Source organism: Physeter macrocephalus, chromosome 14 (genome assembly GCF_002837175.3).
Source record: "Physeter macrocephalus isolate SW-GA chromosome 14, ASM283717v5, whole genome shotgun sequence".
Classification (NCBI taxonomy): Eukaryota; Metazoa; Chordata; class Mammalia; order Artiodactyla; family Physeteridae; genus Physeter; species Physeter macrocephalus.
In genome coordinates, this window is record NC_041227.1 from 116,753,138 (window position 1) to 116,781,116 (window position 27,979).

At 44.0% G+C, this 27,979-nt stretch overlaps 1 protein-coding gene across 3 annotated transcripts; it reads right to left on the reverse strand.

Annotated features, from left to right (window-relative positions):
- Positions 1–5: 5 nt before the first annotated feature.
- Positions 6–27,965, reverse strand: DNAJC7 (DnaJ heat shock protein family (Hsp40) member C7). Of its 3 annotated transcripts, XM_024130231.3 has the most exons (15): positions 27,854–27,965; positions 19,951–19,989; positions 16,843–16,931; positions 15,381–15,505; positions 14,897–15,010; positions 14,175–14,249; positions 9,653–9,771; positions 8,789–8,942; positions 8,091–8,255; positions 6,953–7,044; positions 3,818–3,891; positions 3,296–3,442; positions 2,911–3,063; positions 752–814; positions 6–344 (listed from the first exon to the last, which is right to left on the reverse strand). In XM_024130231.3, exons 1-15 carry the CDS (start codon positions 27,928–27,930, stop codon positions 307–309), a joined length of 1,524 nt encoding a protein of 507 aa, XP_023985999.1. In that variant the 5' UTR covers positions 27,931–27,965; the 3' UTR covers positions 6–306. The 3 variants fall into 3 exon arrangements, with proteins under 3 accessions (XP_023985999.1, XP_007129115.1, XP_007129116.1); XM_007129053.4 differs by lacking the exon at positions 19,951–19,989 and having other exon boundaries at positions 27,854–27,935; XM_007129054.4 differs by lacking the exons at positions 19,951–19,989; positions 27,854–27,965 and adding an exon at positions 19,792–19,923 and having other exon boundaries at positions 7–344.
- Positions 27,966–27,979: the final 14 nt, after the last annotated feature.

Below are 27,979 nucleotides of genomic sequence, written 5' to 3' on the forward strand. Positions count from 1 at the left end.
GCCAGAGCAAAGTGCCAGAAAGGGTCAAAACATTTTATTCTCTTAATTTTTTTTTTTTTAATAAAGTTAAACAGTAAAACAAAAATTCACAAGCTGCCCTGGCCACCCCCCACCTCCCTCCCCTACCCGCAGTCTTCGGCGCTGGCTCCCGTTCCTTCACCCCACTCACACAGACACCGGGTATCCAACTGAGAAAACGAAACTGCTCTAAGTACGTGGATCATTAATGAAGAGGGGTGGTGAACTGTGTCCACATTCGAGGTTAAACTGAGCAAGTCTGCATTTTCTGGGTTCGGGATGGTTTCATTAGCCAAATTGAAAAAAGAAATTCCCTGGACCAGATGCTGTAGGGAAAAGAAAAGCTTGTTAGCTGGCTCTGTGAGTTTTCTGGGGAAAGATCAGTTTGCCCTGATTATGGAGAGTCTTTAAGGGTTACTTCAAACAGAAAAACCTCTAAGGGTATCAAACAGGCTGGGCCTCGGGGTGTAGGGGGAGCATGCAAGCAGGTTGTATGTGCGTAGTTCTAACACCTTCACTCTTGCAGAGAAGCTCCGGTACTAGGGAGCTTAGCGACGTCTCCCTGACCCTGTGCAGGTGTGCCCGCAAACCCCTCCTCCATCCTCAGCAGCACCGGAGGATGCAGATGTCCTGCTGGACACGAATTCTGCTGCCTCCACTGTTGGGCCCCTCGAGCTGCCTAACTGGGGAGTCCTTGTGTCGGTTTGTGGTCTGGGAACTCAGGCACACCCACCTTCAAAGCTGAAGCCCCCAGGACCGCCAAAGAATGCCTTGAAGATATTGTTTGCATCAAAATCTGCGGAGCAAGGTGAGAAGCAGAGAAGGCACAAAAAGGTGAAAAAATTTGAAGAGGAACTTAAGAGAGACCCATTCTCTAGTGGGTCTCCAAAGCTTTCCCAGATAATATACTTCCCTCCTTTCCCCAAACTTCACCGACGAGAGGTGATCCCACTCCTGGGATGTGTTCCGTTCTTCCAGGCATGGTCCCAAAGGAAAGCTTGCTTTGCCTCAACCCACTTCACTGGGCCTTCTCAACAACTGGAAATGCCATTTGCGCTTTACGATGTAAGACTTTCTCCACACTGTCTCCCTATAATGCTGGGGCTGCTACTGAAAAGGCTAAAATGTATCACTTAAGTGCTACTAAGACTGTATATAAGAATGAGACCTATGATTTACTGCATGTGTTTGATGCCATACTCTGTCTACACTGTATGCCAGAAAAAAAGCTATAGTTTACTAAGCACCTACCAGGTGCCAATCACGGTGCTGGGTACTTTGCATACATTATATCATTGAGTACCAATTTATACTCAACGAAACCTAAGCAGAAGCTCAAGTAACTTGCCCAAGATCACGTGGCCAGTGAAAGCAACAAAACAACACTGTCAACTCCTGTGTGCCTCTAGCGCCGTGCTTGCTTCACCAGGCCACAGCAGGTCTCACATCCCCAGTCTGCCTAACTCCCTAAGCTGCACAGGATTTATCTCCACCAGCCAATCCCACCCACAGGCATATCGTGTCCAAAAGTGAATTTTTCTTTGCCTGTGTATCCGCTCATGTTCCTGGGTCCCCCAGCTCAGGGAATAGCCCCATCAGGTCAGCTGTGCCAAAGCCACTCTTGACTTAGTCCTCTGCCTCTCCCAACACGTTCTGCAGCCACTCCTGTTGATTCTCACACTGTCTCCCGATTGCACCCTCCGATCCGCTCCTAGTGATTGTGTCTTCCCTCCTCCTCGCCCTTTCCAAACCAGCTCGCCTCACTGCCATCACAAATATATCTCCAGAGCCTAAATCAGGTCCATGGCTCCCCGACTTATATCCCTTCAACAGCTTTCGACTACTTAACAACTCTTCTCAACTCTCCTGGGCAGAGCAATGTTTATTATTGGTAAACCTAGGATTTGTTTTTTTTTTTTTGTGGGGGGCGGTGGTGGGGCTGCACCTCACAGCATCAAAACCATGCCCCCTACAGCGGAAGCGCAGAGTCCCAACCACTGGACCGCCAGGGAAGTCCAAACCTACGTTTTATAAAACACACACACACACCCCCACCCCCACCGAACTGGCAAGGTTAGATCTGTGTAGCATCATCAACCTTACTTTAAATTCCAATAGATTTTCTCAGTGGAAGAGAAAAGGTTGGCATCAGAGGCAGTGGTCTGAGAACTGTGCATAGTTCAGGGCTTCTTTTATCTCCAGCTAAGCTCACAGTGAGCAATGATGCTCACGGCTGCGCTTTACTTCATTCTAAGTCTTCTGGGGAAACTGAAGTCTGTGAGGGCTTACAGGAATGTGTGAGATGCATAAATATCAGTCAGCAAACACTTCGCAGTGGGGGAAGAAAGAACTTCCAGCCAAAAGGAAAAGCCCACATTCTTTCCTGTAGCCTCTAAGGCCTGCTGAGGTCTGACCCAGCTTCTGTGCAGCTCGCACCGCTCTGTGCCTCGAGCACCCTCTAGCCTCCTAGCCGAGCCCCTGGTAGCTCCCACAAGGTGCTATGCTTTTCTGCACATCCAAGCCTTCCCTTGCTAGTGCTGACCTCCCCGGCACCCACTCTGCACCTTGGACACCTGCTATACTTTATTGCCCTCGCTGGACTCCATGTCTATTAGACCAGGGGTCCGACTTGGCCTATGGGCCAGAGTTTGCAAACCCCTGGACTGTGGGTTCCCGGACATCAGGGAATCTCTTTGATTCACCTTTGTTATTTTCCACACCCATCAGAGTACCTCACGCATCACAGGTGCTCATCAGAGTGCACTTTACAAACGGCGGAGCATCACTGGCTGATTACATAAGACTCTCCCTCCGGAGTGTCTTTAGAAAAAATGTTAACGTTCCGCAGCTGTCAGATTCATCCTAGGCTGCCCCAACCAACTCCCAACTCACCACCCATATTCATGCCCTCTTCATCCAGGTCTTGTCCACTGTCATATCGAGTCTTTTTCTTGGGATCAGAGAGTATGGTAAAAGCTTCTCCGACTTCCTTGAACTTTTTCTCCTCCTCCTTCTGAACTTCAGCACTGGCTCCACTGTGCCGATCTAAAGGGAGGAGTATGGGAAGAATTCAGAGCCTCAAGAAAACAAAGTTTAAGAGAAAGACCACATTATGTCTGATTTTAGAATCTGGTACTTCCCAAATTTGGAGGGTATGGAACTGAGCAACACCTTATTCCAGCTGAGCAGCCTCTCTGAGGCTTTCGTGCTGGACTGAGCTTGGCAGCGGCTGGCCTAGCCTACTCCTCCCGCTGAGCCCCCTCCCCACCCGCTCTACCTGGATGGTGCATCAAGGCCCGTTTCCGATAAGCTTTCTTGATCTCGTCCTCAGAGGCATTCTTGTCTACTCCAAGAATCTTGTAGTAATCTTTCCTCTTACTCTTCTTCAGTTCCAGCTGTGCATTCTTTAGGAGCTGTTTGTGTTCTGGAGAAAGACATCTGGCGTCAACGGACGAGCCTTATTCTGGCTTCCCTTACCAGGCCCCACCCAGATGCCCTGGAGTCAGAAGCCTCATTAACCATACCAGGGGCTTTTACGGTGTTTTCTTCTGGAGATTAAAAAAATCTACTCCTAGGTATGTTCTTCACATTGGCCTCATCACACAGAAAAGGAAGTGAAAGTGACAGGGAGGACTGGGGACCAGAAAACAGGTGCCTTGTCCCACTCTCGGGGTCTCTGCTCACTTCTTCAAATAAGCTCCAGGTTCATCCCTGAATCAAACTACTCCTATGTCCAGTTTTAGGACCTACAAGTCAGACCACACAGTTCCCTGAGAAACATTCTCTCAAGCTCCTTTACCTTTTGTTTTCTCCGTCTGATATACTTTTTCATAGTCCCGTACTGCTTCTTCATACTGTTCTGTGTCCATGTAACTGAGAAGGAAATACAGGGTAGTACAGTGACATAAATAGCAATGGCCTTCAGTATCACTCTAGGGGAAGAGGCATGGCTCAAGGAAGAGACACACACTTTTGGTTGAGATGCTTCATGAAACAGGAGTCCTTAAGCTAGCCATGAGAAAAATGAACTACCAATTCCTCAAGAAAAAGAGAGAGAGAGGTCTCATGCCACTTGCACCTAACCAGCAAAGTGATACTCTGCTCTGAGCAGACAGCAACCAAGGGGAAAAAGTTCCTTCTGATTTCACTCAGAGCCACCGAGAGGCATCTGTATCACCTCAGGAGAGACAAATGTGAAGGTACCTACTTGATTACTTGGGACTGAAACACAGGAGAAAAACTATCAAGTAAGGTCAATGGATATGGAAGAGCCTGGAAACAGAGAGTGCCATAAACATGCAGGGCCAGCTCCAATCCAGAGCAGATGTGGGATTCGTCAGCCACTAGAAGGATCAAGTTCAAGGTGGTGGCTGCTGGCAAATGCTTCCACTAAGTCTAATCAATCTGAGAGATGTAGGTTAATGAGATAGAAAAGGAGACTGTAAACACAGGCTTGCTTCTATTTCAATAGCACAGAAGAATGGAGGGTCCCTGGCCCGAGATGGGAGGAAACAAGCTTGACAGGCTGATCGCCAGACCGTTTAAGTGTCTCTTCCACAGAAGTAAAGTGGCATTTTCCTGATAATATCACTGGCTCCAAGACTGGCCTACCGATTAAACAGACTCTAGTAGCAGTTCCAGACAGTCACCATCAGCTGCGGAGTGGGAAGTGACCATGCAGTGCAGCTAGCCACTGCACAAAGAAGTTCAATTTATTACACTGCTGCCACACAAGCCGATCTTTGCAAACATCACAGAGCCCCAGCAGGCTTAGAGGCCAGAGCAGGGGGAGCATTACTGATGTGGCTGGCAAAAGTGAAGCAGAACATCTCAGGCATCTCTGATTTTCTGGCCACATCTTGATTAATGACTTTTTAAAAGTGGTGACAAAACCAATGCCCCACAGACGCAAGGCACAAATGCTACTAGGAGTACAGAGAACCCATTTGCAGGATGGAGTATAATAATATAAACTGAAGTAACAAAATTAATAACTGACAGCTCTGGGTATAGAAATGATGTGACAAACAAGCTGCCTTGATGGACTTACCAGGCCCTACATAATGTACTAAATAAGCTTATATTAGTGATTTGCACTTTTCCTTCACACTTTTTTTTAATTCAAGGACATCCTTACATTAAAATATATTTTTTTAACTTGAAGAAAAAGTAGAAAAGTACAGCTTTAGGGCAAACTGAAAACTCCAGCCCATCATGGGAAATGTAGCAAAGATCTGGCCTCTCCCCACCTGTAGGGGTGAACTGAGGCGGACTGGGGCAGCAGTCAGGCCTCTCGTAAGGCTCTGGCCTGAGCTAATCTCCAGTACTTCTCGTCAATCCCAGCTGCCGGAGGGGACTGCTGCCAAGCCCTCAGCCGACTGTGCCGAACAGTGCACGCTGTGCTCTGAGGCAGGACCTCGCGGCAGAGCCACTCAGAGAACAGTTCTGTTTCTACCACAAAGATAAGGAACTATCCGATCAAAGCAATTCCTGATTTTTATTTATTGCACATATGAAAAATAAAATCCTTCATCCCATTACCCTCCTAACAAATCCAGAATTTTCTGTTCTCTTCCCAACCCTGTTCAAACACTACAGAGTGTTCCATTGAGTTGATACAGCATTATGTATCCAGCCACCCCCTTCCCACTAGACATCTAGGTGAGATTCTCCTCTTATGCTATTACAATAACACCGCAGTAAACATGTATATAGCATTTTGTGTCTGATAAGATAAGTTTTTAGCTGGGTCAAAGGGTACGGTTTCGTCTTCCAAAGCTTCCACGTGTGTCTGCAAGTGGTTTGAAAAGATGAGATGACTGACAGTTGGTCTCATAGAATCTGTAATATAATTCCATGTATGTTTGTTGGACAGATTTAGTCATCTACTTAGAAATTCACTTAAAAAAAAAAAAAGCACCACACACAGGAGTTTTCCTATTTTTTACAAACGTGGATAATTTTGGGAAAACTAAATGGGGAGTAGCCCATGCTCTGCACCACTGGTGAGACTGGGAAGCTTGAAGAACTATGGGCTCATCAGGTAGCAGTAACAGCACCTGTTCTCTGGCTATGCCATTTCATGACAAGGAATGGGATGGGTGTTGGAGGACTGTTATACAACAAATAGGTCTTCCTTTAGGAACTTTAAAGACAGGACATTCTTCTCAGGCTGGGAAATTAACCTGAAAAAAGAAAAGATGGATTTTGGGGAGAGGTCTCTCCTAGCCCCTGCTCACGTTCCTGTCCAGAGAAAAGAGTCTAGTGGGTTCAAGAATAAAATGAACAAGTATGCTGGGGAGCAACCTGACTCTGAAGGCAAATCTGAGCACTAGATCCAGGCAGGAATATCCTGCCTCATAAATCACCTAGTCAGACAAGGATATTTCAAAAGGGGCTTCCAGATACTGCTGGGAGGCTGAGCCAGATTAAATCCCTTCCTATCAAAAGACTGTCTTCCCTAACCCAGAACATACAGGATAGGCACAACTCTCAACTATCACAAGAGATACCTTATTCCTCCTCTTCCAAGCACCATACATTCATTCAACAAAACATTAATTGAGTGAGCACCTACTGTGTGCCAAGCACCAAGCACTATGCCAAGTTAGAGCAAAAGTGTACAACACAAAATAAAATCTCCAAAGGAAATGGATTTAAACTTTAACAAAAGGAATTTGGGTCAGGCATCAGAGGAAACTTACTGACCGTGAGGGGCGTAAGACACTGGCATGGGAGACTGAGGGAGCTTGTGCAATCTCCTTCGCTGGAGGTCTATAAAGATAGTCTAGGGCTGGAACAATCCCACCTAGAGGCAGGGGGAAGGACCAAATGACCTCACAACATCCCTGGGTCTGCTTCATCATCCATAATACAATTCCCCTGGCAGGCCAGCAGCAACTCCCTCTTCCCCCCAGCCACCAGAGGAACTTACCACTGAGCTCTTCTCAAGTAGGCTTTTATATAAGTGTCATCAAGCTTCACTGCATTTGTGCAGTCTTCTATTGCATCATCTAGTTTCCTAAGCTTCAGGAAAAAGAGAGCAGTCATACTTCACATCTTGGGTGACTGAGGGAGCCCAAAAGCTGTGGGCATGGCTTCAAAATTCTAAGAGGGGGCTTCCCTGGTGGCGCAGTGGTTGAGAGTCCGCCTGCTGATGCAGGGGACGCGGGTTCAAGCCCTGCTCCGGGAGGATTCCACATGCCGCGGAGCGGCTGGGCCCGTGAGCTATGGCCACTGGGCCTGCGCGTCCGGAGCCTGTGCTCCGCAATGGGAGAGGCCACGATAGCGAGAGGCCCGCGTACCGCAAAAAAAAAAAAAAAAAAGTTAATATAAAATTCTAAGAGGATTGATCAGTCATGCTGGCCCCCTAACCGCCACACTCATTCTTGGTCACCGGAAAGCCAGTATTTCAGAGGGCTAAGGACACCAAATTCAAAATTGGTTTCTTTTCTCAATGATGGAAGCAAAGCACACTTATCTGCAAGGATAAACCACCTCTACCTTTCCAGGTTAGTGCCCAACCAAGACATGGGAAGAGTAAGGGTGGTTCTTCCAGAGGCCAACTGGAGGATCAGAATTACTGTGATTTTTAAACTACTAGGACTGTGCAAGAGCAAGGAGCCTATTCTTGTTTCTGACAGTTGTGTGGGACAGAACTTAGGACATTTTCAACTGAGCATGGTGACCATCAGTTATACTGGACAAAAAAACTAAGCCTGCCTCATACTCGAATTTCCTCCAAATCACTCCTAAAAAAGAAATAATCACTTGCTTAGGCAAAAAGAAGCGATACTTGCTTTAAAAATTGTCCCAAAGCCTCTAGCCATTCTTTTACTGGAAGAAAGAAACTTGATGAAGAACAGGTGGGAATATCCTTCCAAACTGTCCCTCAAGTGCCCCTAAATTCCACAGAAAAAATAAAAGCTTGCCTCTCAGAAGGAAGTTCCTAACAAGCTGAAATATCAACCTTTTCTCATCTGGCTTACCCTCATTGGGCAAATTTCCCACGACCTCTTCGTTGGCCCTTAAAAATATCTCCATAGGCCCCAAGCCCCAGACCAAGTGCTTACCTTGGAATTAACCGTACCCCGATTACAGTAGAGTTTAGCATTTGTTTTTATATTATTGGGGTCTATCCTCAGGGCTTCTGTATACAGTTCATAGGCTAGCTTGTAATTTCCTTCTTTAAATGCTTTATTCCCATCTTCTTTCTTTGCTTTAAGTGCTTTGGCATTCTACAGAGAAAAGCAAGGGGAGGTCAGTTCACATCCAGAAAGCCTCGTCTGAGAGGCCACTGCACAGAGAGGCCAGAGTCTATTTTCAATTTCTTAGATCCCAGCAGTTTAGCATCACATGGCCCTCTACCCTGCCCAACCCCACCAACCTGGACTATTTGTTGCTCACTGGTGCTTCCTACAGAGTGGACAGGGGAAACCAAGATTTATAAAAGAATACCAATGAGACCTGTGTTACCCAGGGTTTACCTCCACTCCCCAGGATAAACATTACTATCTTTTCTTCACTGAAGGAAGAAAAAAAGGAGAAACACACTTAGATATTAAAAGGATCTGACCCTATAGATCACATTTACCTTTAGGCAAATAAAAGTTGTCCTGAAATAATTTCTCATGAAAGGATCAAGCATCCTGGCAAGGACGGAAGAAGTGCTATCACATTCCCTGTGATTCTAAAACCTTCCACCATAACTCTCTTAAAGGCTCAAAAAGAAAGCTTTCTTTCCTACCCAGATCTGGTGCCTAGAACTTACTCTGCAAGCAACGCAGGCCTTCTCATGGTCAGGAGCCATCCGGAGAGCTTGGACAAAAAACTGAACCGCCTTCTCAATACAATCTTCATAATAAAGGCAAAGACCTCGTACATACAGAGCATCAGCATTGGTGGAATCCATTCGTAAAATGTCACTGCAACAGCCAGAAAGGGGCACATTCAGCTGTAGTTTGGATCTCCCCCACCATTACTATCATTTGGCCAGTTTTTTTCTTGACCATGTGTCTAATATGGAAAGTATCCAAAGGTAGATTCCCAAGCACTCTTCCCAACCTGTCCCCAAATAAATCACCTGTATCTATCCTTATATACTCTTGTGTCTCACAATCTTTATTAGATCAGGGGTTGGTAAATACAGCCCACAGGGCCAAATCCTATCTGCTGCTAGTTTTTGTAAATAAAGTTTTATTGAAACTCAGCCACACCATTCACTTATCTATTATCTATGGCTGCTTTTACACTATAGTGACTGAGTTGAATTATTAACAGAGACAACACAGCCTGCGCCTGCAAAGCCTAAAATATTTACTATCCAGCCCTTTAGAGTTCGCAAACCCCTTGAGTAGAAAGAAAAGGACATTTAAAAAAACAAAAACACACAAAAAAATCCACACATCTGTTCTTTCACATATAGCTCAAGTACCTACTGAACTCGTATATAAATACCTTTGGATTTTCGGAATAATACCCGGGCTAACTTTTGGCTTTAAGTCCCAGGAAGGTCTGATCACCCTGGCTGGCCTACCTACAGGACGATATGTTAACTCCTATTGTAGAGAACTGCCAGACAGCATTCGTCCAGTGGTATCTGGCATTTTAATACAAAACTGGCCTGACTTCATACCTGGCCACAGACTGTGCTTCTGGATAACGACCCAGCATTGCTAAACATTCTGCTTTGAGGATTTTGAAGCGATGGCAGGCAGGGGCATATTCTAGGGCACGGTCCATGCAAAAAACAACCTATGGGGAAGAAGAAAGCAAGTAAGGTTCTTCATCCTGGACTCCAGAAATGTCTTGACTTTAGTTTGGTCACAGGCAACAGACTCAAAGGGAAGTAATACCAGAGTTTAAGAATATACCTGTTTAAAAAAATAAAAAATAAAATAAAAATAAAAAATATGTATACATATACACACACACCTATTTGATTAAACCACTGAAATGAGGAGAGCAGCTGATCCAGATGATAATGATGACAGCAAACATTTACTGAGTACTTTATATATTAACCCATTTAATGCCCACAACAATTTTCTGAAGCAGGTAATATTAATACCCTTATTTTACTGATGAAAAAACTAAAGTACAGAGATTAAGTAACTTGTTCAAGGTTGGTTCAAGGTCCAAAGCTTGGACCTTGGACCAAATAGGAACAGAATTTGATCTTAGACACGAAGACTCCAGAGCGTATAACCTTAATCACCATGCTAAGGTGCCTCCACAGGGAATCATATCAATAGTGACTGTGATCAAAACTCACATTCTTCTAGTAGAAATACTATTATTTGCTACTTTGCATAATTCATCATGCTTAGCCTACTAAGTAAGACAAGAAATACCAAAAAGAGAACTTGATAAAGAATCATTACTCCCATGGGCTTCCCTGGTGGCGCAGTGGTTGCACGTCCGCCTGCCGATGCAGGGGAACCGGGTTCGCGCCCCGGTCCGGGAGGATCCCACGTGCCGCGGAGCGGCTGGGCCCGTGAGCCATGGCCGCTGGGCCTGCGCGTCCGGAGCCTGTGCTCCGCAACGGGAGAGGCCGCAGCAGAGGGAGGCCCGCATACCACAAAAAAAAAAAAAAAAAAAAAAGAATCTCATTACTCCCTGTATTACTGCAATTGCTCACAGTTCCCTCCTTCCTTCCTGTGGCATGAGCCTCACATGGTGACCACTCTTCCACTTCCACTTTAGTACAGAAATATCCAATAATTAGTTTGCTTTCAATAGTCCTAAACTATACCTAACACATTGCTATACAAACCAAAAAGTTTCTCTCTCTTTCTCTCTCTCTCACACACACACACAGATCTGAGATTATTTCAGTCTTTCAGCTTCATAAAGACTTCTATATATTCCTATTTTTTCTGAGTTTGTTCTCTGAGCTTTCACTTTGGTTTATCTGTTATTCCTGGGAAATCCTTCCTGAATCATATTCTCCTCCAAGAATAACTGACCCAATGGAGAAATCTGGAGTTAAGGGACACCCATTCCCTCTAAGAATCTCGTCATAGGGGTCAGAAAGAGATGAAGTCTGAAAAATGGAAGCAGAAATAACTCAAATTCTATCAACAGAAGACTGGTTAGGCAATGTAGACATTCATATAATAGAACACTACTATGTGGAGCTAAAATAGAATGAAGAAGTTCTGCATATACTAATTTGGAAAGACTTCCAAGGCCTATTAAATGGGAAAAAAAAAAAAAGCAAGGTACAGAACTTTGCAGAGCATTATTACCTTGCATGTAAAAAAGAAAGAAAGGAAAGGAAAGGAAAGGAAGAAAGAAAGAAAAAGAAAGAAAGGAAATTAACAATCTATCTTTGGGCTTCCCTGGTGGCGCAGTAGTTGAGAATCCGCCTGCAGATGCAGGGGACAAGGGTTCGTGCCCCGGTCCGGGAAGATCCCACATGCCGCGGAGCGGCTGGGCCCGTGAGCCATGGCCGCTGAGCCTGTGCGTCCGGAGCCTGTGCTCCGCAACGGGAGAGGCCACAGCGGTGAGAGGCCCGCATACCGCAAAAAAAAAAAAAAAAAAAAAAAAAAAATCCAAATCTATCTTTGTATTTGTTGGGAATTCCCTGGTTGTCCAGTGGTTAGGACTTGGTGCTTTCACTGCTGGGGCCAGGGTTCAATCCCTGGTCGGGGAACTAAGATCCTACTAGGCATGAGGCGCGGCCAAAAAAAAAAAAATTCTGTATTTGTATTTATTTATGTAGAACAAAACTGTGGCAGTAAATAGAACAAGAACAGTGGTTACCCTAAAGGGTGAGAAATAGGCAGATGGAAGACAAGTTTGGGGGAAGCACTTATCACTGAGTATTTGTTTACACTTTCTAGCTTTTAAACCAAGAATAGTACCTACTCAAATATTTAAATTTAAAAATAAAGGGAAGTAGGTAAACACCATGAGCTGTTGCACTGGGAAGGCTTTCCACAGTGTTAACAGAGCAGTGGTGGGGACACCTTTCCTTGAATGGCACAGCTTATGTTCTAAGGACAATATAAAAATGCAGGTACTGAGTAGGGTAGTCATGGTGCTAATTTCCCCCTCCTTAAACAAAAAAAGAATTGGGAGGAGAGCAGTCAGTCAAAATGTAAGCAGCCACAACCTGCTGCCTTTGTGACGTTCTATACGGAGATGGTTCAGCTCATGGTGGGGAGTGTCAGTTGGAGCCTCAGGGCTTCACTTCCCACCCCCATATCCCCATGACTATGGACAGCTGCAGGCAAAGAAGATCTTTGTTTCTTCCAAGTTCATCTGTTTCCCCTGCCAGGATCATAATTCTTCATTTGTGACATCACCATGAACTACAGTGGGGGTGCTGGGATGTCACAAACAGAGGATTCTGTCACAGACTAGGGATTCTGGCTCCAGGGTGGGCAAGAAAGAAAAGAAACCCAAAAGACCGCCTTTTGAGACAAAGCTTTTGCCTATGCAAACCTCTAAAAATGTGACACAAGGCATAATTGCTTTCCAAACACACACACACACACACACACACACACACACACACACACACACACAAGAAAAAGTATGAACTGCACTACAAAGACACTGTGGTTATTAAAACCAATGGACAGAAGAGGGACGCTAATAAGTTAATGCCGGGACTCTGTATAAGCTAATCAGATATTACCAAATAAAAGACTGTCACAGTTTGTGACTTAAGAATGATTCTTAACCGTACCCTTTTATCAAGCATTTGAGTACCTGCTACAGAAAGCACTGAGCAAATTCCCACATATGAAGGGACAACTCCAGCCCTTGGATGATACAATCTTAAGTGATCCTGAAAACTGATCCTGATGAGTGGTTTTTAACCCCCTTGGAGGCCACTTACCTCCCCTATTGAAACTCTAGTGAAAGCTACTTCCAAGTTCCATCTAAAGAAGGGAATCAGGAATTACTCAGATGAGAGATAACCACTACAAACAAGACTTAGAGAGATACCTGGAACTTGGATACCTTTCCCATGTTTCACATAGGTCAATCCCTTTGGCATGTACATTTTTCATGTACTATCACACAGCTCCATAAAGGACACTAGTGTGCTTCTGTGGAAAGGCTTAACATCAAAAAGGTATGATGACAGGTTATGTACACTATTCAAAAATGTAAAAGGAGCCTCTATGTTTTATTTATAGCTCCATCTAGATCACACAAAGCAGGTGTTAAAGGTAGCTCTCATTATTCTAATAAAAGTGGGTTATCCAAACCTAATATTTAATTCCAACTGGCTTTTCCTCTACTAACTAGCATACCTTATATCAGAAACAGGAACGAACTCAAGTAACAAACTCATACTGCTTTTTATTATAAAGTGAAATATAATTAAGAAAATAAGGGCTTCCCTGGTGGCGCAGTGGTTGCGCGTCCGCCTGCCGATGCAGGGGAACCGGGTTCGTGCCCCGATCTGGGAAGATCCCACGTGCCGCGGAGCGGCTGGGCCCGTGAGCCATAGCCGCTGAGCCTGCACATCTGGAGCCTGTGCTCCGCAACGGGGGAGGCCACAACAGTGAGAGGCCCGCTTACCGCAAAAAAAAGAAAAAAAAAAGAAAGAAAATAAGAAACTTAACAAAAAAAATTTTTTTTAATGTTGATGATGTGGAGCGACAGAAACGCCCATTCATTGCTGGTGGGAATGCAGAATGATACAGTCACTTCTGAAGACAAGTTTGGTAGTTTCTTGCAAAACATAACATACTTTTACCATAGAATCCAGCAACTGTGCTTCTTGGTATTAACCCAAAAGAGTTGAAACTTATATCCATACAAAAACCTGCACAGAGATACCCAGAGCAGCTTTATTCATAATTGCCAAAAACTTGGTTGTAACAAACTGTACCTCTAGGGAACACTGATAGTGGGGGAGGCTACACATGTGCGGGGCAGGGGATATATGGGAAATCTCTGTACTTCCCTCTCAATTTGGCTGTGAACCTAAAACTGTTCTAAAAACAATAAATAAAAGTCTTAAAAAAAAAAACCAAAACAGGGAAAGGAAAGGTCAATGCCAAATTAAAGTGATAATTTACTATTCTAGATCTTCTGTACCATACTACTCCTCTAATTACCTCAAACACACACACACACACAGAACTTTGTGAGAAAAGTGTAGATGAGACTTCCTCACAGTTGTACTTTACCTTCCGAAAATCCCGCTTCTCAAAATCCGTTTCTGCTATTTTCTCATATTCTATGACTGCATTAGCATTCTTGAACTATACCAGAAAAATCATATGAGAGTTTTAATGAAGTTGCAGATTCAACAACTAGAAAAACCAACAAGGACTTGATGAGTTTATTTCAAGAAAATCAGAACCACAGACTTTTCACAAATCAATTTGGTGAGGATGTAGCCAAGACTCCTTAACAGAAAGGTTAAGGCCCAACCTTTACCCTCAGTTTGAACTTAAGGTCAGAAACAAAGGAGCCATGACACGACATACATAAAATAAAAGGCACTGTCAGAGGTTCAGTGCCAATTCTCACTAAATGCATCCAGGAGTAAATTGGGTACATATGAAGATGCAACTAAAACATCTTTTAGCTGCTACCAATTTAACCAGGATCTGAATTCAAATTTTTTAACCTCACTCAAATCAGTTCCTTGATGCATCTGCCCACCCCCCAGCTATCTTCGAAACCCTCCAAATTTCACAGATTTTCAAAGCTGTAAATCATATTCAAAATTCCTTTTACAGATAAGGAAGCTGAGGCTCAGAGACTATGAGACTTGCACACAGTCACCCAGGTGTGGCTGATGGCAGAAGTGAGACAAGATCTCAGTTCTGATTCTCAAGTCACTATTCCTCCCAAATATACCACCCTGCTGTTTCTTCTGATACAGATGGCATCAGACACATACCTCCTGTTGTGCCTGAGCATTTTTGTGATCCAGTTCTAGAGCTCTCTGGAAACTACGACATGCCGCCATGGCATTCCCTAGAGATAGGTGGCATTTGCCCTCTCGTAGATGTCCCTAGAAGAAACACAAAGAGGGAAGAAAAGGAGCATAATTGGCCAAGCCAAAAGAAATCAACAGCAGCAACACGCACACAAAACCAACAAGGGATGGAGCAGCGGTTCTCAACCAGGGGTGATTCTGCCCTCCATGGGACATTCAGCGACGTCAGAGATATTTTTGCTTGTCACAACTGGGAAGGGAGAAGAGTGCTACTCACATCTAGTGGTTAAAGGCCAGGCATCTGCTGAAAACATAATGCACAGGATAGCTCCCCACAATAAAGAATTATCTGGCCCCAAATGTTAAGTGTCAAAACTGAGAAACCCTGGGCTAGAGGAACTCAACTACAGCAACTCAGACCCCCCCAAACAGCCCCATTACATACCCGAACAAAACTGTCATCCAACCTCACTGACTGCTGTGCATCTCCAAGAGCTTCCCGGAACTTTCCAAGCATCATCAAGGTGGCTGCTCGATTCCCGTAATAGCTAGCATTTTTAGGACACATATCTACAGGAAAGGCAGAATAATGTGAAACAAAGTTTGGCATGCGTCACTGCTTCAAAAACTCCAGGGCTGTCTCCCTCAGAACTATATCAAGGCAATCAAACTATAACAGGAATGCTGACATACTCTAAAAGGCCACAGCCATATTTTTGACTACTTGGACAAATGGACAGCAGCAATGGTGCAACCACTTTACAAAGACAAGTTATTTAAAAATAATTTATACTTAGCTTTAAAGTGCACTGATTATCCTTTATGGGTTAAGGGGTTAGCATATTTGTCTTCTTAATGATTTGTGTTTTATGTAATACGACATGAAAATGAATTTGCATTTGTTGAGTTGGGGGTGGGGAGCCTGTAAACAAGTTAGGTGAGAAAAATGCTGGCATGGGATTAAAATATATTGGCAAATTGAGCACGGAGGTAACTAAGACTTGTTAATATCTACCAAGGCCATTTTCTAAGATGGTAAACGAACTGGCAATGGCCGAGATGCATTTAGGTGGGTATCTTATTGCCATAGTATCTAGAATTTCTGGAACTGCCTTTAATTTGCCAAATGAAGAACTACCTGCTTGAGCTAGAAAAAGTTATCCCTCATAACAGGGGCCCCAACCCCTGGGCCGCCGACCGGTACCGGTCCTCAGCCTGTTAGGAACCGGGCTGCACAGCAGGAGGTGAGCAGCGGGTGAGTGAGCGAAGCTTCATCTGCTGCTCCCCATCGCTCGCGTTACCGCCTGAACCATATCATCCCCCCCACTCCGCCCCGTGGAAAAACTGTCTTCCACCAAACTGGTCCCTGGTGCCAAAAAGGTTGGGGAACACTGCCACTAAGGTCATTAAACCCGAAAGATTTCACACAGTAACAGTTATCAACCCACTAAGCAGAAAGACTACTTCTTAGAGAGGAGCTATTTATAACAGTCTTTGGCGGGGGTTTTCCTGGTGGTGCAGTGGTTAAGGACCTGCCTGCCAATGCAAGGGACACGGGTTTGATCCCTGGTCCAGGAAGGGTCTGGGAAGATCCCACATGCCGCGGAGCAACTAAACCCGTGCACCACAACTACTGACTCTGCGCTCTAGAGCCCTCGAGCCACAATTACTGAGCCCACGCTCCGCAACTACTGAAGCCCGGGCACCTAGAGCCCATGCTCCGCAACAAGAGAAGCCACCGCAATGAGGAGCCAGCACACCGCAACGAAGAGCAGCCCCCATTCACCGCAACTAGACAAGGCCCACGCGCAGCAATGAAGCTGCAATGCAGCCAAAAAAATAAGTAAATAAAAATTTAAAACAACAACAATATTCGGCAAATTATTTTCCAGTGTATCCCTTCTCACCTATGGCTTTTGTATAATAGTTATAAGCTTCATTGTAATCTTTCTTGGCATAGTATGCATTTCCTTGTTCCTTGAAAGACTCTGCTTCCCTGAAAAGGAAAGAGAAAGAGAATCATGTTACTATACCAAGGGAATAACCCCTGTAATCTCATGGGAACAATCTTTTGGTCTAGAGCCCCCGGCACATTGAGCTGAAAGTTAATGTGATACTTGAAGGAATTTATAGATTTGTTTGATGGGCTGATGGACCAAAAGGAGGTGCTAATGAACGAATCCAAGTTCCTCAGATGCTATTTTTTGTCACTTAGATACATTCAACTAAATCAAGAAACCTCTCTGATGTTGCCTGACCTTTCCTCACTACTCCTACCTGTAATCATTCCCCTTAGGACAGGCAAATTTAGACATTCTCTCAGAGACAGAATTTTTATGTTTATTTCCTTTCCACTGTGTCACAACTTCTGCCTCTTTAGCAAACTTACAAAAAGTCAGTTATAGGTAATGCCGTTCAGGGGCAACTGATTTCTCAATGTGAAATGGATCATATTCTTGGAGTTGTAATGATTTATTCTCTTGAAAACTGGCTCATGCATTTGTCACTGGAAGGACAAGCAGAGCAAAAGCAGATGGCAAAGGTGTTAAAAGCATAGCATATTGGTGTTTAAGATGGAGGACAGAGTTGAGTGACAGCAGAGATCAAGAACTTGGATGACAGGGACATACAAAATATAGACTGCCAGTGCCATGCTCTAACAAGTACCCACCTACTGATGCTCTCTGCCCATCACATCTATGTGGATACTTAACTGCCTCCTCAACCATCCCTCTAATACCTTGTATAACCACCCAATGGCGTGGTTATGAATGCCCTACTCCAAGATCCAGTTTTTTGAAGCTGTGCATGAGACAAACTGTACCTTCCAAAAGAAACAATGATATATAATTGCAAATTATATTCTTGACCAAAGAACTAGAATCAAATCAGACATGACCAACAATGTCTCAAAGGACAAACTTGTAACCTTTATCAGAGATACCCCAAATCACTCTAATGCCCAACTTGAGTGACAAAGATAATTCTTTACCAAAATGATTACCGCAACATAGCTAAATATCTGGCATTTCTGTTATAAGGAAGAATCTTTGTTTCTTTTTCTGTCCTCCACTCATGCTAAAAGCCCAGTCCATGGGCTGCCTGAAGTGGAGACAAAAATACGGTTCTTAACCTTGGTGATGGTATAGGAGTTTACAGCTTGATCCCATGGACATCGGCAACGGGAAGATTTGTGATTTTATTTACTCACGTATTTTAAACTACAAACTGGCAAAACCACCCTCCTTTTGTTGAGGCGATCTCCCTTTCCATTCTTCTCCATCACTGTCCTGGCAAGCCCTATTAACAAGAAAAGTCTGCTACCAGAAAAGAGACGGAAAATGGGGGATTGCCCTAGTGGTCCAGTGGTTAGGACTCGGCGCTTTCACTGAGGGGGCCTGCATTCGATCCCTGTTAGGGGAACTAAGATCCCAGAAGCCGTGTGGCATGGCCAAAAAAAAGGGAGAAGGAAAATGGAAATGACCTATAAATGTTGACAGATTTGAACTGTGATGGATTTGAATAATTTTATTACACCAACTGTCACAATGCTGTAAAGAGGCCATCTGCTATTAAAAGTTCTCAAGAAGGATCCCCCAACTGCAAGACTTATAAGACCAAGCACAATCTTTCCACATGCTGAACAACTCTAAATCAAGCCAGGCACTATAAGAACTATGAAGAAACTATCCTTTAAGAGCAGACATGCCAAAAGATTTGAAGAAGGGGCTTCCCCAACACTGGATGTCAGAAGTTGAATTAAACCACTATGAAGAAATGGAGTAGTAAATTCAAAAGCAACAGGCCCAAACTGTACCTGAAAAGATCTAGCCTTCTATTCAGTCAGCTAGTGGCTAAGACCACATAAATCCTTGAGGAAAACCAAAGGCATCTGGGCACTTGGATAGACGTTGTATCAGCATATAAAGCTTGTGAGTCAAAGGTGGAACAATCTGTACAAATACAGAGAGATGCCCTTTCTTTCCTGAAACACTCACTCCAGTGGAGGCCATGAGTTCAGCACTGGCTTTCCAGCAAAAATGTAAAGGATGACTTCTGTGGTAAATCAGTAATTATTACTGAGGCCAGGTACTTTCCATACATTATCTTATCAGGTGAGTTTCATTATTCCCATTTTTCAACGGAGGAAATTAAGGGTTAGAGATTAAAAACTGTCCAGAGGGTCAGGGTGTCAACCCAGACCTGCAGATCCCAGAGCTGTGCCCTATCTACTATGCTAAGCTCTCTCTCTAATGCTCACCTCTACCTATTGCCTAAGACTTTAAAAATTAATCTGTACTGCTAAGAACAATGAATATGAATTTCTTTCAACTAAAACACAGAATAGCCCCAGTGTATAAAATCCAACTCCAGAAATGCAATCTGGATTTAAACAAGTCAAATGACATTCCTAACAATCAGTCACAGACAGAGTAGGGCTCCTTTCCCTTTAAGATGCAAGACCTAGTGAACTGGACTTTGCCTCCCCCAAGAAATGCATTTCATTTTAGTAAATGGTGAGTAGATTCCATTCTAGAGCAAACAAAGCGAGTAATGTAGAGTCAGCCCACAGCAGAAAGAACAAGAAGAATTGTGTTGTGACACGTTACCATGTTTTTAACCTCACACTGCACAGCATCAGGCCAGAATTAGCTATTCCCACACAACTGCCTCATGAAAAGGACTTATTTTCATAGAAACATGGTTGATTAACAGCTGCCTAAACAATGGGCACTTAGTGCTTTTAGACTGAATGCTTATTTTTTGCCTCCAGGTCCAACGCCCAAAGTGGAGTCCCTCCGTCATCTTGAACCTCCCCACCAAATACACGACAAGCTTTAACCAATGGGCCTGACCCTGCGAGACCAGCCGAGGAAAGAGCGGATCTTTGGAATCCAGCATGGCAGCAGCAAGAACTGAACAAGGCTGCATCAGGAACAATTCCAGGGTCAAATCCATTCAAGTCCTGCCTGGGAGTCTGAGAAAGGGCTGAAGCTTGTTCAAGTTGCCCTTACAGCAAAGGGACTGAAGGATGAGATGTCAAAGGCGTAGGACTGGAAAAGAAGGAGAAGAGCTGGTTAACACTGGAATTGAGGGCAATCTGGCGGTGGCATCTGTCACTCCACTCACTGCCAGTCAATTCATTTGAGAACCAAGTGAGGTTACAACATGTACCTAACTAAAACACATCAGTACTAAGAAAGGAAGAATTAGGATTAACTGAGTTCACCTGGATTAGGTAAAAAAAAAGGAACAGATTCCAAAAGGGACTACATTAAACTACAGATTATTTTCTGTGGCCACAAAATAAAATTCAGACTAAACCCTGAAATATTAACACCACATCAAAATACAGACTTGGCCATAACTGACCCGATGATGCTATTAACAGACACTGTACCTCTAGTGCATTTTCAAATTTTCAAAACATTTCCAATGAGGGTCTTCACAACGGCCTTCTGAAGTGGTGATGGTGATAATATCACGTGTCCTCCAACAGATGAAGAGCTAGTGAGGCACCCAACCAAGGTGGCTGCACAGGTTTCCTAAATCTTAGAGTCCCATGTTTTCCCTGCTAGATCCTGTGAGTGGCAAGGTTTTTGGATTAAAACTAATTTATCCAGTTCCCCACCCAATCCTCGCATCAACTCTAAGCAGAAAAAGCTTCACTTCTCTGATTCACCAAGAGATGCTGGGAATGACTACCTCTACCAGACCAGTCCTTTCGCTTTAATAGCCAGCAACAAATTCCTGTGAAAACAGCTCGTGAAAGATTTTCCAAATACTCTGCCCTCTGGATGTATGATGGGAGGGTGTCAACAACGGGATCAGCGCCAGAGGGCCAGGCCGGCCTTCTGTCTGACAGACACAGGTAAGGAGAATACATTCTACTCTTGCTCTGCTTTGCTATTTTAAAATGTATTTATTTTTCAGAAATAACCTCATCAATCAGAAAACTGCAGTATGAAAACCTGCTCTTCTAACACTACATGTGCGTGAAAAATCTGTATATCCTCTGATCACACAGTTCCATTCTCTCTCTCCCAATTTAGCACTCATTCATCACGGATGCTAATTACTCCAACAAATACTGCCAAGGAAATCATTTGGTATCACACAGGTCTTAGCAGGGCTCAGCATCATGTGATCAAATCAGACAACTTGGGCTTATGATCACCAGCCAACTTTGCACATTTACAGCTAAATTAAAAACAAACTAAAACACTATAGTTAAAAAAAAAAAAACAAAACACTATAGTTGAAATCGTAATGTGCCCCAAATTAGATGCTCTATAAAAACTTCCATTTTCTCTCTAAATACTTCCAAGTTGAACACTTAAGCAATATCTTTGTCTTAGGCCAACTAGTCTATCTTCTAGAAATTAAAAAGGTATTTAGAAACTTTACTCAACTCTCACTAATAATGCAGGATTCACGGGCAAGTAGTTTTTTTTTTTTTAAATGTCTCAACATCTCTGGGTTCTCTCTGGAATTACTTCACATGTATATTTGTAATGTACCATTTTTAGATTTATTCTACTCCACTGCATGAAAAATAAAGACTAGCATGGCTTCACTATTCTACATTTGCAACTGAAGAAATACTGATTAGATTTTTGAATGATCAAGGGCAGAGGGGGAAGCGGGGGGTGAACCACAGTGCTCTTATTTATTTCAAGTATTTGTCTAGAATAATGTATTTTTAATAACGTTCCACTCTTCCAATAGCCATTAATACCAGTTTAAATCAAAACAGACGTAGCAGCTTGAATGAGATCTTTTTTTTCTTTTTCTTTGCATTTTCTTGATGTAGTCTACTACTCCAGAAGTGGAAGAGAAATCTACTAAAATTACAACTCAGGACAACATAATTTGTTAGAGCAGAGGAGTGTTTAGGGGCCTTTGACCTGGAGACTATTTTACTGGCAGGAAGAACTTTAGAGAAAGATATCTTTCCTTTTTTTACCCTCAGGCTTTTAATAATAATACTTTATACTGCCAACGAGTCAAATATCCTTTATGCATTCCTATTATATTTACTACTTCCAAAATGTCACCCTTACTCTAGATTGTTGCACCCATTTCTTTTATTCAGTCAAATTTACTAGTTGCCCGTTGATCAAGGAATGCCCTCCACCCTTCAGAATTGACGGGATCTTGGCCAGTCTCAGAGTAGAAATTCCTTCCTCCTTCCCACAGTACAAGACCTCTTGTCCCCAAAGGCATGTCACAGGGCCTGTTTCATGTTGTACTCTCTCTGACCTTCATGAGAGAGTAAAGTAAAAGGAGCCCAGGAGCCTAACTTTTGCTCCATCTTACCAAATGCATATTTTTAGATTTCTTTCTTTTTTATCCTCTAATCTAACAATTTAAGTTTCATATGGATAGGTGGAAGCCATATATGACTGGGAACAATTCCACAGATAGAGTGTTTGCTAAATGCAAGGCGCTAGATGCTAAGAGCAAATAAAGGCTTCATAAAGGTCCAGAGAAAATAGAGGGTGGACTCTATCCAACTTCTACCTGTTGGTAAGGGTGGGCTACCCAGCTTCCTTTACCCGATTTCCTATAGAATAGGCAGCTTCTGCTTTCACTTAAAAGTCCAGTTAAAATACCCAGCCTCCCCCCAAAAAGAGAAGGAGATGAAGATGAAAAAAATATACCAGTTCAAACTGTCCTCCGTCTGGACACTCGGGGAATCTCAACAGGGGCAGAGCCAGAAGAGACCAAAAGGCACCAAGTGCAGTCACAGATACAGACTACACAAGGCAGCAGCACTCTCTACTGCTCAAGTAGGGAAGGACACCAGGCAACGCACTGGAGGTGGCTGTCTTATTCAGTGGGGAAAAAGAGCAAGCAAGCAATCAATCAATCCGGACGGAAATTCCATCATTGCAGGCAGAAGGACATTCACACAGAAGTAGCAGCCTCAACTGTGTTAAAAACTTCTGCTAGTTCCTTAAATGGGAGGTATCACAATCTGTGGCATCTACCTAACCTTCATATACCCCTGGGGACAGGAAACACAACCAAGAAATTGCTTCTGAGAAATAAGCTTCTCAGAAGCTACTCTGAGGACACAAGCCACTGGCTTTTTGGCATTAGCCAGAGACTTGTTTTCATAATATCTCCCCAAACGCACCATTTTCTATCCCTTGGTTTCCCATTCTGTGACATCGTCCACTACCCTCATGGGGACACTAGCACTCATCAAAAATCCAGAACCGGGGAATTCCCTGGCGGTCGAGTGGTTAGGACTCTGTGCTTTCACACCTGAGGGCCCGGGTTTGATCCCTAGTCAGGGAACTAAGATCCCACAAGCCATGTGGTGCGGCCAAAAAAAAAATCTAGAACTGAGGAACTATAATCAGGAAAAAGGTTGCTTTCTGAGTTTTTGGGGGGGTTTTTTTTGGTGGGAGTGGGGGAGAGGCGGGGGGAGATGGAGATGGGAACTAGAGTCAGGAGTCTAGACTGTCAACTGTTATTTTGCTTCCCAAGTTTTTGCGGTTCTTTAGTTCATCAGGTGGTTGACTGTCTCAGAGCAAACTGCCCGAGGAAGAATTCTCAGGACAGAAACTCTAATAAGAGAGGGCCCTGCTTGCCTCACACACCCTCCCCAAAAGCCTAATATTAGAATCAGAAAAGACAGTTAACACTTTGCTTATCTGACAATCTGGCCACCCCACACAAAGTCATAGGCCAACAGAGTATTAGGTCTCAGAGTCGGACTCTGAAAGTCAAATATTCCTGATCATATTACCATTCTCAAAAGCCTCAATCACTCATACCCCTGCCAAGGTGGGATAAACATAGAAACTGCTATTTGGATCTGCATGGGAAAGAAAAAAACTGTCAATCCAATAAAATGAATAAACTACTGAAAAAACTTGCATGTTGAATCCTGTTCTTAATGCTGAAATCCAGACAATTTAAAAGAATACCTGGAACGACCTCTAAGTAACTTCCACATCACTCAGCACTGGAGAAAGGGGACCAAACATTAGTGGAGTAAGGGAGAAATGGGCTCTCAGAGAGACTCTGTGTCAGACCACAAGGCACCTAGGCAGCCACCGACCATTGTTCTCCAATCTTCTAAAGTCCTAGAGAAAGAAAGCAAAGGCAACTGCCCAGTATGCAGCTTTTAAAAACTTAAAAAATACTAGCTTCAAAGACTAAGCCAATTCCTGATTGGTTGGAATGTACAATAAGGCTGATCTTTAAGCCAATCAGAGTTCTGGTCGTTGGGAATGAACTAGACACTAGAGCAACTGCCACTCACTTGGCCCAACGTTTTATTAAAATTGCTCAATTTACCTGGCTTCAGTTAATACGTGAATCTGAATTAAACCAGCAAGGAACAGAGAGACCCTTTCTCTGTGCTCTACCTTTGCTCCAGTAAAGACTATTTAACAATTTTGCCACTTGTTAATACCAGGGTTCAATCAATTATTTTCTGGTATTCAGGATTCTGTATTCCTAGCTTTATCCTTTTCTTAAGCGTGACTTTTCTGTCCCACTTCTTCATCTCTGACCCCACACTTAAAGTATACCAAAATGAAAGTGAAGCCTGAAAGCACTGTTTCTCACTGATTTGGGCTCAAGGTCAAAGACAAATTCCCATTCAGCTTGCAGGCTTTGTCTAGCTGCCTGCCCTGGAACTTCAAGGAAGTTTAGGGGGACACAAACCTAAGAATCTGAAACAGAGTGGGGAAGAAGGGGGAAAAGTAATCCCACAAGCTCTGCAGTTAAGGCCACAAACTCCAAAACACCCCAAGAAGCTGCAGTTAATAGCAACTACAGCAGCCCCCGGGATATGGATTCAGGGTTCAGTGCTTCCCACCAACAATATTCATAGAAAAATAAAAGGCAAAATCCCAAAGAGTTTACAGTACCTAGGTACTTAGAAAGGGCCTATTAATAATTGTTCTTGCTCTCCTCCACCAGGCAAACAGACACTGAGAAGCGAAGATCATCAGCCCAAGGAACCCGGTAAGGATGCCCTTGGCTCCTAAGTCGACGGCTCCCGTTGGTTCTTTTGGACCTCACTGCCCAGTCAGGCCAGATATTTGCTGAGACACAGAAGTACTGCCTCTATTGATTAGCAACTTGAAATCCTTCTATTTTACCATAATAAAGACCACCTATGGAGAACAAACTGCTCCCCAGTCCAGGAAATGTGACCAGAGAGCCTTCACTCAAGACAGGCATTCATATATTAGGTAAAACAATCAGCAACTTCCCAGGAAAATGTAAGTTCTTAAATTAGCTGAAATGTAAAACCTCTGAAATTTAGTCCTCTGGCTCCCCAAGCAGCTTTATCTATTCTGGTGGGCAAAGAGAAATAATCATCTTCATGTCCAGAACCCTGATCTATTTTGGAGTGCCAACTAACACATCTTTTATTTTAGCTTCTCAGCTGCTATGAGGGAAAAAGAACTTTGTCCAGAGTGACAGGCAAAAAAACTGAAGTCCATTTCTTTTTCTGTAGAGACTCTAAAGCTAAGGAAATAAAACATGTAGCCATTCAAAATGCTACAACCATGAGGTCCAACTTCTTGAAAGTTCCTCTCACTCGGCGCCCCCCGCCCCCACCGTGGGGCTGTGACAACGCAGCAGCAGCAGCAGCATGCCCTTGGGCCACGATGCAAGGAAGGGCTCCTTGCTGGATTTTACAAAAACAACCCAAGAGACCCATCAACTCCTGTGTCCCCAAGTGAACTGGGAGTAGGACTGTAACAAGAGACACGAACTTGGCCAAATAACTAACCAAGTCAGATAGTAAAGGGCATCTGTAAGAGATGTGCCTATCCCTGCCCTCTGCTGTGGCTACACGGGAGGATTCCAGGATATGTGAAAAATGTAAAACAATCTTCCTCCAAAACTTCTAAGTCACCACTCCATTTTCAGCATTGGAAAGCTACACATAAACAAGGCTTTTTCTTACTAACAGAGCCCAGTATTTACCCTCCTATGGATGCGTTATATGGCGGAAAGTCAAGTGGTGATATTTTTATTTCACTATATTTTCCTTTTGATTTTTTCACATAAGTGGTATACAATAAACATCTACATTTTATTATGTCTAAAAAAGATCTATGTAAGTATGTTTTACATATAAGTCTATTTCAAAAGAATGCGTTTTACAGTTATTTTCTCTTGGTGGCAAAGAAAACAATCGTGCATTTTACAACCAATGACATCTTAAAACTCCATGAAATACGGCAGTTAACATCAGTCAACACCCTCCCTCATTCTGTTTACTGCTACCAAATACCGTACTTTTTTTGTGTCTGATGTGGTCACATTACGGCATCACCTGTTTTATGTTTTTTATGACAGAATACCATAAAAAGGCTGATTTTTTTTAAGGAAAAGAATTTGCTTTACATAGGAACTTTGAAGGGAAACTCAAATTAAGGACAGTGCCTACGTCAGAGATTTATACTAAGTAGGCTGAGTTTATTTAAAATTACATATATAGCCCAACTCCCTATTTATAGAACAAAGAACCACTGAACTCCTTCCAAACACAAGTAAAGTAAATCCCGACAATTAATTTAAGTTCTGCCTGTACTGGTGGGAATTTTGCGTCCTGTTTTGCAGTTCCTTAATGATGCTGATGATGCTTAATTCTAAATACCTGGAAAGAACTGGTTTGTGAAACCTCAAAACCAGAAACAGACACAGACTGGACTCTGGTTTCCTGCCTTCTCTGCTATCCCAGGGACCTACTACACTTTGTCAAAGCTCTCAGCTCCTGCTCCCAACAGGTCAGGAACCTGGGACACTGGCTGTAGTAACTACCCTTAAGCTTGATAACTATTCATTCTGCCTCCCTGAGTACCTCTGATGTTTCAAACCTGGATAGTTAAAAAAGGAAAAAATTCTCGGAATCCTGATTTCAGATCTCATGAACTAATCACCACCTCGAATCCTCCAGACTGAAGCCATAATGGGCTTGGTATAAAGACATGAAATATGTGGGAAGGAGACTGAGAGAATTGTAGTCAGTTAATCCGCGGTTGATGAGGACAGGGCTCCAAACTTTCAGAAGCTTTTCGTTAACTCTGCTCCAGAATTAGGACAAGTATGACTACCCACAACTGTGTTCCAACCCCACTTCCAAAAACCTGCCTTAGCTGTAGCCAAAATCCAGAGCGTTCTCGAAAACCACTCACTCTGCAGCTCCCTTGCCGAGTCCGGACTGGCAATCTCGAGCCACTGCGGCTGCCCAGCAGAGCCAACAGCGCCCAAGCAGCTGCCCTCCTCCTTGTTACTTAATTTAAGAAACAGCCCTGAAAGAACGAGGACCTTAGAAAGGGTGGAAGGAGAGGGTTTGACGTGTAGAGCACGAGACAAAACCCCTCACCTTTCTTTCTCTATCACGTTCGACTTCTGGGGTAACCGAGGGGCCACCAGGTCAATAACGGAGACGCACAATACCTCGGGCCCAGACTAGCGCTCGCTGGGGTATAATTACGGAGGAAAGGGGGTGAGGACAGCAAGAGCTTCGGAGACGCAAAGGGCTGAGACACAAGATACAGAAGTTAACAAGAGAAGGAAGGGGTCGGGGGCGATGTAAGAAGGCCTCATCACAGCCGCGCCGCCCCAACCCCCACCCCGCAATAGACCTCCGAGATCCCCTTAGAGACCCGGCCTCTACAATGAGGACAACCTTCCCCTCTGCTGGGCAACAACGCCATGCCTCAGCTCCGCAGCCAGGCGGAAGCAGGAGGGAAGGGCAAACCTCCGAGAGCGCCCCTTCAGGGGGTCCATCCGGACTCAATCTCAGATGGGGGAGGGGGGATTCTCAGAGGGCGGGGCATCGCCTCTGTAGGGGCTGCACCACAACAAGACGAGGTTCCCGGAGCCATGGAGCTGAAGCTCGCCCCTTCCCCTACCCTGCCACCCGGTTACCTCTTCACTTCCTCGTCGTCTAGCAGCTCTGGCTCGGTCGCCGCCATTACCACATCGCACTCCGCGGCAGCCGCCATCTTACCGCCGGGACCAGAGAGCCGGGTGGGAGGTCGGCGGTGAAGAGCA